General features: G+C 40.6%; 1 protein-coding gene across 3 annotated transcripts in view; it reads left to right on the top strand.

Moving 5' to 3' along the window:
* CCDC141 (coiled-coil domain containing 141) overlaps window positions 1-15,260 on the top strand; it is a 116,257-nt gene that overhangs the window by 94,317 nt on the left and 6,680 nt on the right. For all 3 annotated transcript variants that reach the window (XM_072121600.1, XM_072121602.1, XM_072121601.1), the window contains exons 18-21: window positions 6,375-6,515; window positions 11,514-11,708; window positions 13,767-13,950; window positions 15,043-15,155. In XM_072121600.1, coding sequence (XP_071977701.1) covers window positions 6,375-6,515; window positions 11,514-11,708; window positions 13,767-13,950; window positions 15,043-15,155 — 633 coding nt within the window. The remainder of the gene's footprint in view (window positions 1-6,374; window positions 6,516-11,513; window positions 11,709-13,766; window positions 13,951-15,042; window positions 15,156-15,260) is intronic.

Consider the following 15,260-nt stretch of genomic DNA (forward strand, 5'->3'; position numbering starts at 1 on the left):
GAAATGGCAGACTGTGCCTAATTGAAATCCAACCCCGGGCCCTAATAAATTTTCCCACTTCGGTCTTTGCGATGGATATGTGCGTCACTAAGCGCAAAACACAGTGGTCGCAAGTCTCACTCCAAATTGCTCACAATTTGCTAGTAGATGCACTGCAACAACTACAGCCACCAGCAGATCAACCAGAAATCAAATATATATAACGCTACTGTAGGCGTAAGTAAGCCGTTTGGATTCTCCTATGGCTATTTTCTAGCCAAGTATTAAAGCACACTACTATGCCAGATGAGATGACGCTGAGTTATGAAAAAAATAAACGTAAAATAAAAAAGGAAATGGCAGACTGTGCCTAATTGAAATCCAACCCCGGGCCCTAATAAATTTTCCCACTTCGGTCTTTGCGATGGATATGTGCGTCACTAAGCGCAAAACACAGTGGTCGCAAGTCTCACTCCAAACTGCTCACAATTTGCTAGTAGATGCACTGCAACAACTACAGCCACCAGCAGATCAACCAGAAATCAAATATATATAACGCTACTGTAGGCGTAAGTAAGCCGTTTGGATTCTCCTATGGCTATTTTCTAGCCAAGTATTAAAGCACACTACTATGCCAGATGAGATGACGCTGAGTTATGAAAAAAATAAACGTAAAATAAAAAGAAACTGGCAGACTGTGCCTAATTGAAATCAAACCCCTAATAAATTTTCCCACTTTGGTGTTTGAGGTGGATATGTGTGTCACTAAGAGCTAAACACAACGGTAGCAAGTCCCCCTGCTAATTCCTCACAATATGGTACTACTACCACACTACTAGTGCCAGCAAGCCCAGCCACAAGCAAATAAAAAAAAAAGGATAACGTTATTGTAGCCCTAAGAAGGGCTGTTGTAGAATCACTCCTGCCTAACAGTAAGCTAATAGAACACCCTAACGCTTTCCCTGACCAGCAGCAGCTCTCTCCCTAGCGGCATCCAGACAGAGAATGATCCGAGCAGCGCGGGCAGCGGCTAGTCTATCCCAGGGTCACCTGATCTGGCCAGCCAACCACTGCTATCGACGTGTAAGGGTACCACGTCATGCTGGGTGGAGTGCAGAGTCTCCTGGCTTGTGATTGGCTCTGTTTCTGGCCGCCAAAAAGCAAAACGGCGGGAGCTGCCATTTTCTCGAGCGGGCGAAATACTCGTCCGAGCAACGAGCAGTTACGAGTACGCTAATGCTCGATCGAGCATCAAGCTCGGACGAGTATGTTCGCTCATCTCTAGTCATGGCCTTTCAGTCGCTTAAAAAATGCATGCATTTTTTGGAAGTTTTTTGTCCATTTTTTTCCCAATTATCTTAAGATAATTGGGGAAAACGGACAAAAACTGTAAAAACGGATGCGGTTTTTAACCGACTGAAAAGGCATGACTAAAAACGGACTAAAAACAGGTCCAAAACGCCACGTGTGACACCCACCCTTAAGGATAAAGGCAAGGCTTTGTAATCATAGTTTTTTTTTTACGAAGTATTTATTTTAGGTGGGTTCATTTGAATGGGAGGTTTCTTTTAAAGGTGTAGTACAAATTGTTTCTCCTCCATATGTACTGTATCTCCATATGTACTGTATTATGTAGTATGGGCTGTAGAACTGCAGAATTAACACCAAAATGAAACAAAAACATAATACACAAATGCATTTAACCTACATGTTCTAACAGATAGTTTGGAAACAGTCTAGTCTAGTGATGGCAGTAACAGTCTAGTAATGGCATCTCCATATGAACCCACCAATAGTGTAAGATAGGAAAGTGTCAGTGGCACTAGTTGTATCAAACTGTGTGCACTAATGTGATAAATTCTGCCTGTCTGGTGTATTTTATCCTGGCTATATTTAGGGATATGTTAATGAATCTGCCCCTATGTATGTAGGTATATAGCCTCCTTGGAAAATATTTTGACATGTTAGTAGCTACAGTATGCAAGTCCAGCTGTCACTGTCACCACTGTGTATGACACTTCTCTAGAAGTAAAACTACCCGCTGTAAATGCTTACAAAGCAACTGACATGACTTGCAAAAACGAGGTGGAAGGTAAAAAAATGCTACAGCCAAATATTAGTTGTAAGACAAGGAAACATAAAACACACTATAAACAGTAGGTCTGATATACTTTAGGGCTAATTTACTAAGGGTTGCGGATCGCACTTTCGTCGGACTGTTCGCGGTTTTCGAGATTTGCGCAGCTTTGATGGGTATTTAACAGGGGTCTGCACTGGGATTGTGTCACACGCGATTGGATTTTGGCGTAGCTGCGCTGGCTTTCATACGACAGAAATCGTGGGGGCGGGCCGTCGGACGATCCGGCTGATTTGGACTGAGTGCGGGATTTAACTTCCAAATTGTGTCACAAGACAATGCACGTACATGCACCAGGAAGAAGAAGGTGAACTCCGACGGACCTGAGCGAGGAAGCGACACATGCAGGATATCGGGAGCACAATCTTAGTGAATCGGCGGGCAATGCACTTTCGATGAACTCCGCGGACCGGGTAAGTAAATGTGTCCCTTTGTGCTCGTCTTCCGGAATTGAAATATAAGCCAGGTCCAGAAAGGAGTGTGGGTTTTATGTGTGGGTTTTAAATCAGTTTTGATGGGCTTCTTTCCAAAAAACTGCAAGGTTTAGTAATGGAATTTATTTGGATTAATAAAAAATTAATTAAAAAGACCCTGGTAAAACTGCTTAAAATTTTGGCATTTAAATAAGGGCAGCTCTACCTGAAAATGTTTGGTCTGTGGAAATGACCTGTGTGCTGGGCATATCCCACAGAACGAGTTAATGGGAGTCTTGGCGCGATAGAGAAAAAAGGGCAAGGCGCGATCAAAAGATTGGGCAGGGCGTAAGTCTAAATATGTACACTGAATCCACTCTATCTGCATGTACTGTATCTATATTTACCATATATACTCTAATACAAGCCAAGTTTTTTAAAAGAAAAATTGTGTTTAAAAAAGCTAAACTCGGCTTATAGTTAAAAAAAGGCTATCACCGCAAATGTTTGTTAAAAAAAACGGGAAAACACATAATCTTACCCTATGCTCAGTACCATTGCTCCAAATATATCCATATATAACATACAACTCAACGGTATCAGTAACATCCATTTCTGTCTATATTATACAATTGATATGGGGTTACACAACACTGGGAAATATATATAGGACTCTAAAGGCAACTGCAATTTGTCACCAGCACCAGGCATAGCCTCTGTTTCCATGCCTACAAAATTCTTCTCAGTTAAGATAATGGATATTTTGGGCGGACTGCCTTCAGCTGTTGCTAGGTGGCAATTCCATTTGACAAGTGATTCTTGTGTAACGTAGATTTCAGTAACGTCCTGTAACATGTTCTTTTATCTCGTACACAGAGTCAATGCTTGGCTTTTCTTCAGTTTGTTGCTCCAGTTCTATATGTAAATTCCTGGCCAAGGCAGAGCAGATGGTCCCATGCCCCACCAACTAATTTTAACTGGAGGTTGTAAATGGACAAATCTATAGACATAGAATCTAAATTGCTGTGATCCCATTAAAGGTGTTTCCCAGTAGATATTTTTTAAAAGGGCCAGCATGCGATAACACATAACTAGTGCTAAATACCTTCACTGAACTCACTGCTCCACATACCGAACCAATTACCCATTGGTCTCAATTTCATGGCGCCCAGGTGATTCACAATGGTAACCATAATAAAGTACAGGGACAAATTAGGAAGAAGCCTTGACCAGGGGCGCAACTAGGAGAGAAAGGGCCCCAGACTTCTGAATGGGGCCCCCTTCCTGCTTAAAAATAAACATATTACACTCATATATACACACACACATTTATATACATACATAGATATGTTTAGATCAACTGTGTACCATCGATTTATTAGGGGGAATTTATCATACGCATGGGCAGCATATAATGAAATCCCGCACCTCCACTGCTCTGGATTCATCAGGACATTCATCTACATTGGCATACAGTTGCGCTGGTATAAAATTTCAATTTAACCTGCAGGCTATAGCAAGGGTGCAGGTTACACCACCGGGCATAGCCGCCTTAATAACCTCTTAATTAGCATGGAGAAGGCGTAAGGGGGAAATAATCATAGTTCCTAGCTCAAGGAATTATGATTATTTCAGGGTTTGTACATTAGAAAACTGGCATACAAGCCCTGATAAATGTTTCAGAACATGATTACTGATCTGTTAAAAAGTAGTGCATGAACTAGTTAGAATCGTGTGTCACAGATCATTCATAGACTTTGATGCAAATTGGCTGTGAAAAACATAACATCCATGATTAGCTGAGACTCGTCACATTCATCTGCATGTAGCCTCAAGCCAGATTCATAAATTTAGGGGTTCTTCATTAAAAAGATCATCAAACATCGGTGAAACTTTTTGACCTACACTTTTTGTAAATAATGGAAAATGAGGTTTTCCATGTACAGGTAGTATCGGCTTTACCGTACAATGCCATACACTTGCTAATGGTGTGCAAGCCAAGCTAAGTCCATCTGTGAGATGATTCATGACAAGATCCCAGGGATGGCAGAGTGAGAATGTGAAATAAGATCTCCAGGTCTCAGAACAAAGTCTCATGTATCGGAGAGTTCATTCGCAGCTGCTGCCCCCCGTCTTGCAGCAATCTGAAAACTCCGAAGCCTTTTCCTCCTTCTGCTCTCATTCTATAGCATGTGTACAAACAAAAACATCTCCCATGATTTTTTCAGCAGATCCATGCTGAGTAAATCATCGTAAAACTTTTCACCAGCTACCTTTATGATCTGTCTGGGTATTGGATGGTGACTTAAGGAATTATTTCCGTCATGGCCGCCTGGTATGTCGCCACAGGATTGACTGATTGACTCATCCTCTGTACATTACTGATCAAAGAAGTAAACATATTTTTGAATTTATTTTTGATCAACATACAATTATTTTAATTAATAAGTAGTCTATTAAAAACAATACTGTACATTGCAACAATGGAAACTGTACAATTTATTGTTGAATATCAACCGTGTGTTGGCCATATTACTCAAAATGAACATAGTGCAAGAGTCACTGACTCTCTTTGGACTGTAGTCCTAGTGTAAGACAGTGCAAGACAGTTGTCCTAAGGTGAAGCAGCGATCCTCAGGATAATAGATGACTATTAAGCTATGAGCCCATATAGTGTTCAGTCTGGGAATTATCCCCAACGTGATACATATTTCACAAACTGAATTCGGCTTTCTGTAACTGGTCTAAGAGAAAACCTATGCAACACTTTGCTGGCCAAAGAGAACTAGGGAATTTGAGCTACAGGCGGTCTATCTCTATTTCGATTGGACTCTTCCCAAGACCTGGAAGCTTACCAACAAGCGATATTGAAATGGTCAAAGAGTAATGTAACAGGGTATGTATTTCTACATTCAGATTACTTACTCTTTTACTGGTACATGGGAAAGACTGATGCAAAAAATCTGATTCTATTGGGCTTATTTATCAAAGCTTCCAAAGTTTACCAAAATATATTTATTATCAAAGTTTCTGTGCCAGAACAGTGGCGAAGAAGCCCTGAAATAATCGAAAATGCCAGCGTATTGGTATCACTTGCGATTATTTTCCCCTTTCTGCCACCTAGGAGAGCCACCTAGGAGGGGCCCAGCCAGCTGGGAAGTTGGCCATCGCAGGACGTTCTGGACCCTGTGCTGGTGGACATGTTGTAGCCAGTGACTTTTCACAAGTGAAGAGTCACAGGCTGTGACTATACCTACACCAGGAGGGGCAGTGGGGCTAAACATAATGGGGCAGATTTACCAATAGTATTCAACTAGGACTGGACAATGTAGCCAGATTTCCTACACACGAATTAATCTGCCGACTTTTAAGGGCTCAATCACACAGATTTCTCCATTGAGCGTTCCCAAAACCCACATCTGTTTTTGGTCTGATTTGTGTCAAAATATGTTTGTATGGCATCTGATTTTGTTCACATCTGCAAAAATTAGAAAAAATAATATCTGAGACAATACAGATGTTATCCATGTGCCTCCCAATTTATTGCAAACACATTGGGGGTGGGAGGGGATAAAATCACCACGTTGTCTGGTTTCTTGCACACATTTTGTAACTTTTTTTTTTATCTCATTTGAGATTTTTTTCATATCACTTTAGACTTTTTAAAAGTTTTTAAAGAAACCAGACAACGTAGTGATAAATTCCCGCCGTTGACTTTTCCTAATGTCTGTTATACACTTAAGTGTATAATAAAATAGGGAATTTTAACGACTTTTGAAGAAAAAAATAATTATTATTTTTTCTCACTTTGACTTAGTTTACCAGATATATTTTTTTCATTTTAGCTAAAAGAGTCATTTAAGGATGTTAAGAAAAAATTTAATAACTTGAAATTCAACTATACAAAGAAAGCTGATAAAGGACGGAATCTCAAAGTCATTAAAAACCAGATTCAGCAAGTTGAAATGTATGGAGAGAAAATTCAGGTACTTTCAGCTGCCATTACTCTTTATTATAACTGCATATACTGTACTGAGTTACTGTATATTATATACCTGTAAGTGTTGTGTGTGAGGTGTGGAAAACATTAGCATGTAAAAATAGCATTTTGATTAGAATATAACAAGTGAAACAACTGACCACAATTACACTGCATATTTAACATATGTTACGATAAAAAGCATCCCGTCTTCAGGCAGCATGTTATAGAGCATAAAGAGTTGAGTTGATTGATAAATAGTGTAAGAATTAGTGTAATTTGTCATGTACATCCATGCTCTTTCTACGTTGAGAAGTCTGGTTGGCAGCTATCTCTATATGTACACATGGAGGTTTGCTAAATAATGATAGGAAAGTTCCTTTCTTATCAATGAAGTAAATTAATAAAATACAAGTTTTACTAAATATTTTGCACAAAATTATCCATCTGCTCAGCCCCCCCTTCTCTTGAACATGATGTCTGCAGATAGGACACTATGTACAATTTGAAGATCTCCTCCTGCTCTATAACATGCTGAATGCAGATACTGCCCATTTGCTCAGCTTCTCCTGTTCTATAACATTCTGCCTGCATATAGGACACTATGTATAATCTGCTCAGCTCCTCTTGCTCTATGACATTCTTTATGCTAAAAGAACACCATGTACAATCTGTTCAGCATTTCCTGCTTTATAACATGCTAAATGCCGATAAGACAATATGTACAATCTGCAAATCTCCTCCTGCTCTATAACATGCTGCCTGCAGCTATGACTGTATAAAAAAATCTGCTCAGCTCCTCCTGTTCTGTGACACACTGCCTGCAGATTCGGCACATTTGTTTAATCTGCTCAGCTTCTCCTGTTCTATAACATTCTGCCTGCAGATAGGACACTATGTATAATCTGATTAGCTCCTCCTGTTCTATAACATTCTGCCTGCAGATAGGACACTATGTATAGTCTGCTCAGCTCCTCCTGCTCTATAACATGCTGCCTGCAGATAGGACACTATGTATAGTCTGCTTAGCTCCACCTGTTCTATAACATTCTGCCTGCAGATAGGACACTATGTATAGTCTGCTCAGCTCCTCCTGCTCTATGACATTCTTTATGCAAAAAGAACACTATGTACAATCCGTTCAGCATTTTCTGCTCTATAACATGATGTTTGCAGACAAGACTGTTATTTTATGGTGACAGGTTTGCTTTAAATTTTCTATGAGATATATAACTCTATGAACATTATATTATTGCTCTGAAGTTCCAGATTTGGGATCACTTTACATATTACTGTGCAACTTTTAATCCAATCTGCACTAGCATAACAGCAGATGTAAAGCGATAGTCTTCTTAATAAATGAGTCATACTGTCATAGGATATCTAGTCATTCAGGGATCTGGTTGAAAATAATTAATCCGCAAATACTCTGTTGGAGAGTTAGTAGACAGTGCCCCATCACAAGATCATCATTTCTTACCCAGAACAGAGAGGAATTACACAGAGAAGACCTGGACCGATACCTGTGTGTTGCTTAAAGTTGTTCTATCTTGAAATAAAGTTATCCTCTATCCTGTGTCTGATTGTGTGGTGATCCCACTACTTAGGAGAACAACCAAGTGTATTAAAGGGGTTGTCCAGGTTTTTAAAAAAAAAAATTTAAAAAAGCACCCAAATACCTCTTTTGCCACTCCCGATCAGCTGCAGCCCTACCGGTCACTCCGAGAGTTTTACAAAGGCCAGCAGTTCTGTCTCAACCACAGTGTGTGCCTGTTCCTGTCTGAAACTAATGCTGTAGTAGGCACGTGGCTGTGGTCTGGGTGGCACTGCCACTATCTGTAAACAAACAGAGACCTGACAATGACAGCCAGCGGCACAGTTGAACAGGTGTGGGGAGAGAGGTAAGTATGTGCCCTTTAATATTTTTAAAGCCCTCCCAAGCCATATATTAAAATTTTTATACACCTGGACAAACCTTTTAAGGGAATGGGCAGTCTAGAATACAATAAACAGAAGGGGTGGTTTAGAAAACCAAAAGAGGGCTGGAACGGCGGTATTCGGACAAGGGTCTTCAAGCAGCTTAATCCGCCAAACCTGCCGCTGAAAATCACCTCCTATTTTATCCAATTGTACTTGAAGAAGGGCTGATTAGCCCGAAACGCGTCTACTATGGAATAAAGCATTTTAACCTTCTTGAAGACCCTTGTCCGAATAGCGCCGTTCCAGCCCTCTTTTGGTTTTCTAAACCACCCCTTCTGTCTATTGGATCACTGGTTTAACTTAGGTTAAACACCAGAACGCTGAAGGGCAGCTTACGGATACTTTAAAAGCGCAATAACTTTATAATAAGGTGAGCACACCTCTAGGGGGGGTCACTTCCTACATACCCCCCCTATTTTCTGCGTGGTTCCATTGGATACCATACGTACCTCTTTCTCCTTATCCTCACAGTATCACACGAGGCGCCGTCCTCTTGTTTGCCTTTGTTTTGTTTTTTTCCCCTACTTTTAGTACTCTAGAATACAATAACTTAGGGGTTTTCAGCTTAAAAAGAAGACGGCTAAGGGGAGACCTAATTACATCCTCTACACCTCGAGGAGAGGTGGTTCTACCATCACCATATACAGGGGGCATCCTCTACACCTAGAGGAGAGGCAGTTCTACCATCAGCATAGACAGGGGACATCCTCTACACCTAGAAGAGAAGTGGTTCTACCATCACCATAGACAGGGGGCATCCTCTACACCTAGAGGAGAGGTGGTTCTACCATCACCATAGACAGGGGCATCCTCTACACCTAGAGGAGAGGAAGTTCTACCATCACCATAGACAGGGGGCATCCTCTACACCTAGAGGAGAGGTGGTTCTACCATCACCATAGACAGGGGCATCCTCTACACCTAGAGGAGAGGAGGTTCTACCATCACCATATATAGGGACATCCTCTACACCTAGAGGAGAGGCAGTTTTACCATCACCATAGACAGGGGGCATCCTCTACACCTAGAGGAGAGGTGGTTCTACCATCACCATAGACAGGGGACATCCTCTACACCTAGAGGAGAGGGGGTTCTACCATCACCATAGATAGGGGGAATCCTCTACACCTAGAGGAGAGGCAGTTCTACCATCACCATAGACAGGGGACATCCTCTACACCTAGAGGAGAGGCAGTTCTACCATCACCATAGACAAGGGGAATCCTCTACACCTAGAGGAGAGGCCTATAAATAGAGAGAACTAAATATTTTGTAAATACTGTCAGAAATTCCAGGGTATTTATAGAAAAACTTCTCGGTGGATCCCAGGGGGAGGAAAAAAGAAGAAAGGAACTTTCCGCGGCGCAACCCCGAGTTATAAAAAATCTAATATAGCTTCAGTGGTTCAACCATTTAAGATCAAGAACATTTTTTTTAAAAAAAACATAAACAATAAAATCATGAGATATAAACAACGCGTTTCGCGCCCCACTCTGGGCGCTTCATCAGGTCAAACTTTTTATAAAACTATTTTGTAAATAGTTGATGTTGATTGAGGGAGCTATTAAGAATGGCATATTGTGCTCGGAAACTTTACATATTATGGGCAAATCGGCAAAAGCCTCGTAGGATTTTTCTATCTGTTTGATCAACACTGTGGGATTTTTAGGTTGGATTGCATGGATCAACGTCCCAAGTCCCATGCTAATTTTGGGGCTCCAATGGGATGTCTTGTAGAACTGAATGATGTAGCAGTGTATATGTTTCTCCATACTACATTCAAAGTTGGTTTTCTGTGGGAATCAAACACTTGTTGCTGCCAGAAACACAATTCTGCTGATCACTGGGGGGTTTCGGGAACAGTCTCCCTTTAACCTCTAGAATTTTGTATTGTCATGCTTCACCTTTACTTTGCCAGCACATAGAGAATATGAGGGATTAACTCAGAGTTTATTTCTCATGATCTGTTTGTGATGGTTTGCCAACAAAACAGCTGCGAGGAAGATAAAATGCACAGTAATCCCCAACACGTGCTTCATGCCAAGCAGATTTTAGAAATCTGTGTTTGATGGACAAATCAACCAATCACTGCACAGTTTTCATTTTTTACGCACTAAGATAAGTAATGGAAGCTTTGCTGTGACTGGTCCTGGTGGGCCCCTACACTACACCAAATAAGTAATGTCCCCACAGTCTCCAGCAAGTAATGTCCCCACAGCCCCTAGTAAGTAATGTCCTCACAGTCCCTGCTAGCAAGCATACACAAGACACTTTCCATGACCACAATGACATCACCTGCTAGAGGAAGCTCCCAGAGGAAGAAGGGGGGGGGGGCTCTGGTAACACCCCCAAGGCACTTAACATAAGTACCATTTTCTAAGTGCAGGAGCCACAAAACTTTAAGCAGAATTTATGGGTAGAATGTTAATGATAAGCTCTATATAGGGCAGTGGAGAGTTTATAGGGGTAAAATTTGATGATTGCATTACTTTAAATGGCCAGTACTTTATTTGATATCGCATGACTGCAAATTAGAAGTAATGCAACTATCTTACACAAGTTCTACTCACCCCTTCCTCCCCTGCTGTTCCCGCTCTGCAGCTCCTGAGACGACATCAATGACCACCCCAAATGGTTTATAGCCAATCATTGGCCTCCGTGGCTAATGTGACTTCCTAGGTCAATGATTGGCTGCTGTGGCCCTATAGGGAGATCAGTGTCGTAATCAGTGGCACTAGAAACAGAGACAGACGGGCAATAACAGAACCATTTCTAAGGAAGGGCAGGGGAAGAAGAGGCGAGTTACATTCCTTTATTCCTTTACACCTTTAAGCCTTATTTAGAATGTTTTCTTGTTTAAAAATCCCACTTAACCATTAAAGGGGTTGTATCAATGAGCAATGAAATATTGACCTGCCTGGAAACATAAAATACACATCTATTCAGACAAGAGTAATTTCTATATTAATTACTATGCCTTGTTTTTCTAAAAATAATTTTTCTTTTCCCCCATTTATGTTTGAAGGCGTTAAAAAAGAAAATCGATAATGTGGAACAAAAAGTATCTGCAGGTGCCACTTCTCCGCAAGTGAACAAAGCAGATATTGTTCAGGAGTCAATTAGTGATCTGCAGAAAAACATGAATGAATTTAGTGGTGTGGTGAAAGATTATAAAGTCTACCTCGAAATGGCTGAAGACCTGCAGCATTTAATGGAGGAGGTAAATAGAGCCGCTTTCTCTCAGTCTATAAGACCTAAATTACATAGTGCAATGCTGTTATATAATGCACCCTATTTTATTTACATTTACTACAATTTATACCTAAAAAAAAAATTTATGTTAATTAAACTAAATGTTAAAGCAATATTTCTGATGGGGTAAAAGGAAATCTTCATATGAGCTTTGAGATGAAGGTTTTATATTTTTTGAGTTGAATTTCTTAAAACAGTAGATGCTGTGAGGACTCATGGGAGAGATAGTTGGAGTCCTGATTATCCCACCCACACTGTGATTGACAGCTTGTGAGTACACAGCCTAATACTATGATGTGCGTTGATGTTTGGAAGATTTTCACTATCTCTTTAAAGGGTTTTGTTCAGTATTTAGCTTATAAATAAACCTATTAATAAAAATTCAGTAACTTGTCAATAAACATTGTATACCACGTCCTTGTCCACTTACTTTGAGTCTTATCATCAACTTCCTTCCTTCTTAAACTACATTTCACTCTAAAATTTTTGTGAATTCCATCTTGCTAGTTACCGGACAGGAGCTGACTGAGGTGTCAGATTACATAGAGGTTCTATGGGGGGAGGTGGAGCATTGAGTCACATGGGCAGAATCTTCTCCCAGCAGCTGAAAGTGCACTGCAAACTTGCAGAAGCATACAGAAATGAAAGCGGATGGAAATCGATGTCCACAACTGGCATAATGGCCAAATACACTCACTTACATACAAGGACTGATGATGTCTGAAAAGTCATTAGAAAGGATAGATGTTTTTGAGGGGTTTCCTGATATTTTTGGAAAAGTAGACGAGATTGATGTAAGATACTTACCCAGCAATGCCTCCCCATTACAGCACAAGGAGTAGTATGTTTGTACTTTGGCTTCAACAAACACACAGCAGATTGTTGAAAGGTTTTTCTGATATATGTGTGTCCTCACAGACTGCTACATATGTATGGTATGTACGTGGATATCAATTTACCTTAGACTGTTAACAGACAGTATGGACTTACACATATCAACAACCTACCCTGGGGAAGGGCAAAAGGGCTTGGGCACTACACCAGATCAAGTAACTGGGATTGCAACCATGTTCGATAGACTGTTCTTCAGGAAATTCAGTCTACAGTCAAAGACCAGCCATCACCTTCCAATTAGCCGTTACTATAGGAGCTGGTGATGGAGATTAGAACAAGTGACTAACAAAATTCTATTCTGTTCAGCCACTTGTTATTTTCTTCTCTTTATGGAAAAGCTGGATTAACCAAGGGTATTTGAAATGCTAAAATAAGAATGTCTATGAAAAAATCTGCAACGTTGGGATGAAGAGAAAAAGCAGGGTAAGTATCCTTTTTTTTCTTTTTTTCCAAAGTATATGGCTTTTACTTACAATAAGTTACAATTTATAGATGCTTGATATGTAATCATAAGGTTCCATGGCTGTTCACTAAAAAACGAAAGCACTATGGAGATGCAAGTATTGGATTGACAGATAAGGCTGGAATATCTTCCAGGAGTAGTTAGTCACCTGTTCATGTAATTCACAGGCAGTTATCGGATACCTTCTTCATCCCTAAACCCACTATTGCTCATTGGGGGTCATTTACTAAAGGCCCAATTCACTTTTTCCCGACGTGTTACCGGAATATTTCCGATTTGCGCCGATTTTTCCTGAATTGCACCGGGTTTTTGGCGCACGCGATCGGATTGTGGCGCATCAGCGCCGGCATGCACACAACGGAAATCGGGGGGGGTTTAAAAAAAAAAAAGTGTAGCTGGACACGCGCTTACCTTCACCAAGAATAGGATTGTGAACTCCGGGGGACCTCGGCAGACTTCAGCGCGTCAGCGACACCTGTTGGATGTCGGAGGAACTGCCTTAGTGAATCGCCGGAAGCCCTGAATCCACCGCAGAGAACGCGCCACTGGATTGTGAATGGACCGGGTAAGTAAATCTGCCCCATTGTGTTTTAATATTGAACTGGATCTTAGTCTTTTATAAACAATTATTTTAGGTGTTTATTCCCCCCCCCCCTTGTTTTTCTTCAGAGTCACTTCTGGTGTGATGAGGCCTGCGCCACAGTGGTCAGAGTAGGACGTTACTCGGCGGAGTGTAAGACAAAGGAATCCGTAGAGGTGCTTCTAAAGCAGTTCAACAAGTTTGTAGAACCCACTGCCCCACAGCAAGAGGAAAGGATACAGCACCTAACAAACATTGCAAAACACATTTATGGTAAGGATTTTACTTGCTGTAGGTTGTTCCTAATGCTTGCCCGGCCGTAGCCGAGTGAGTATACGGCAGGCACGCTGGAGAGGAGGAGGGGTGAGCGCTGCTTACCCCTCCCCTCTCCATAGGAAATAGCGATGCACGGATATTCTTACGGCCAAAGATTAAACATGCTCTATCTTATTTGTGGGCATGGAACGGGGAGAACACGTTGTGCTCACCGTACCGAGCCTGGATACCATTGCCGTCTATGGGGACGTATAAACATCCCACAAATGTTCATGTGAATGCAGCCTTACCCCTTATTGGACATAAACTTTTGAGCTTGATATAGAACATCAAAAATAAGGGATGTTATATTGGCAATGATAACAATATATTAAGGCATGAGTATAGATTAAAGTCAAAATCTCTTGGGATCACACTTTAGTGGAGTGTGAATCAACCCCATTGACCAAAGTACTGTACTAAGGTTCTGACACTTGTAGTTTTTGATGCCTCAGAGGTCCAATGCTAAAATAAAACAAAATAAATATATGCAAATACATTGAGGTGCAACAACAGACAATTGTAGATCGACAAGCTCTGCCTACAATTGGGAATCTGTTTTTTTTTATAATAGAAATACTGATTTGGCTTCAGTCCTGCCTCATGTTATGCTTGATGTTGAGGGGGCTGCCTTACAATGCAGTTAAGAGGCAATGGTTTTCTTATCCCATCCTGGAAAATGTATTTGCATGTTTCCCAGAACAGCGTGGACTGGCAGAGGTGGGGTTTTTACATATTCTTTTACAACTGTATTAGTTTATATAGGCTCATTTGCAAAATCCTGAACTTTTTTTTTTACCAATAACTCCACTTTGAAAACAGGGAGGGTAAGTGACCATTGTTAGCCGGTCAATTTGATGTACATCATTTTAATAAAATTAAAAACTCTAGATCACAAGATGTGATGTGGATTTATGTACTGGACTGAATTCTATGATATATAGTATAGAAATGCTTAGAGCCAAATGTAGCTGTTAGAAGATCTTTACATGAACTCCTTCAAATCCTTCTGTATGTGATAATTTTTACACCTAAATGTTTTGTTTTCAGGGGAAGAGGATGGAATGAAATACGTTGAGAAGACCTTGTTAAAACACAAGGAAGCCGTCATCTCTGTGAATGATTTATGTGTCTATTTAAAGGAACTGGAAGAGAAATTGCAGGTATGTATAAGGAGACAAATCATACTGTACATTGAATCTAGACGACATCCAGCAGTCTACTTTACGGAATATATTATAAACGTTGCATATGTTTATTCAGTTTTA

This window comes from Engystomops pustulosus, chromosome 8 (genome assembly GCF_040894005.1).
Source record: "Engystomops pustulosus chromosome 8, aEngPut4.maternal, whole genome shotgun sequence".
Classification (NCBI taxonomy): Eukaryota; Metazoa; Chordata; class Amphibia; order Anura; family Leptodactylidae; genus Engystomops; species Engystomops pustulosus.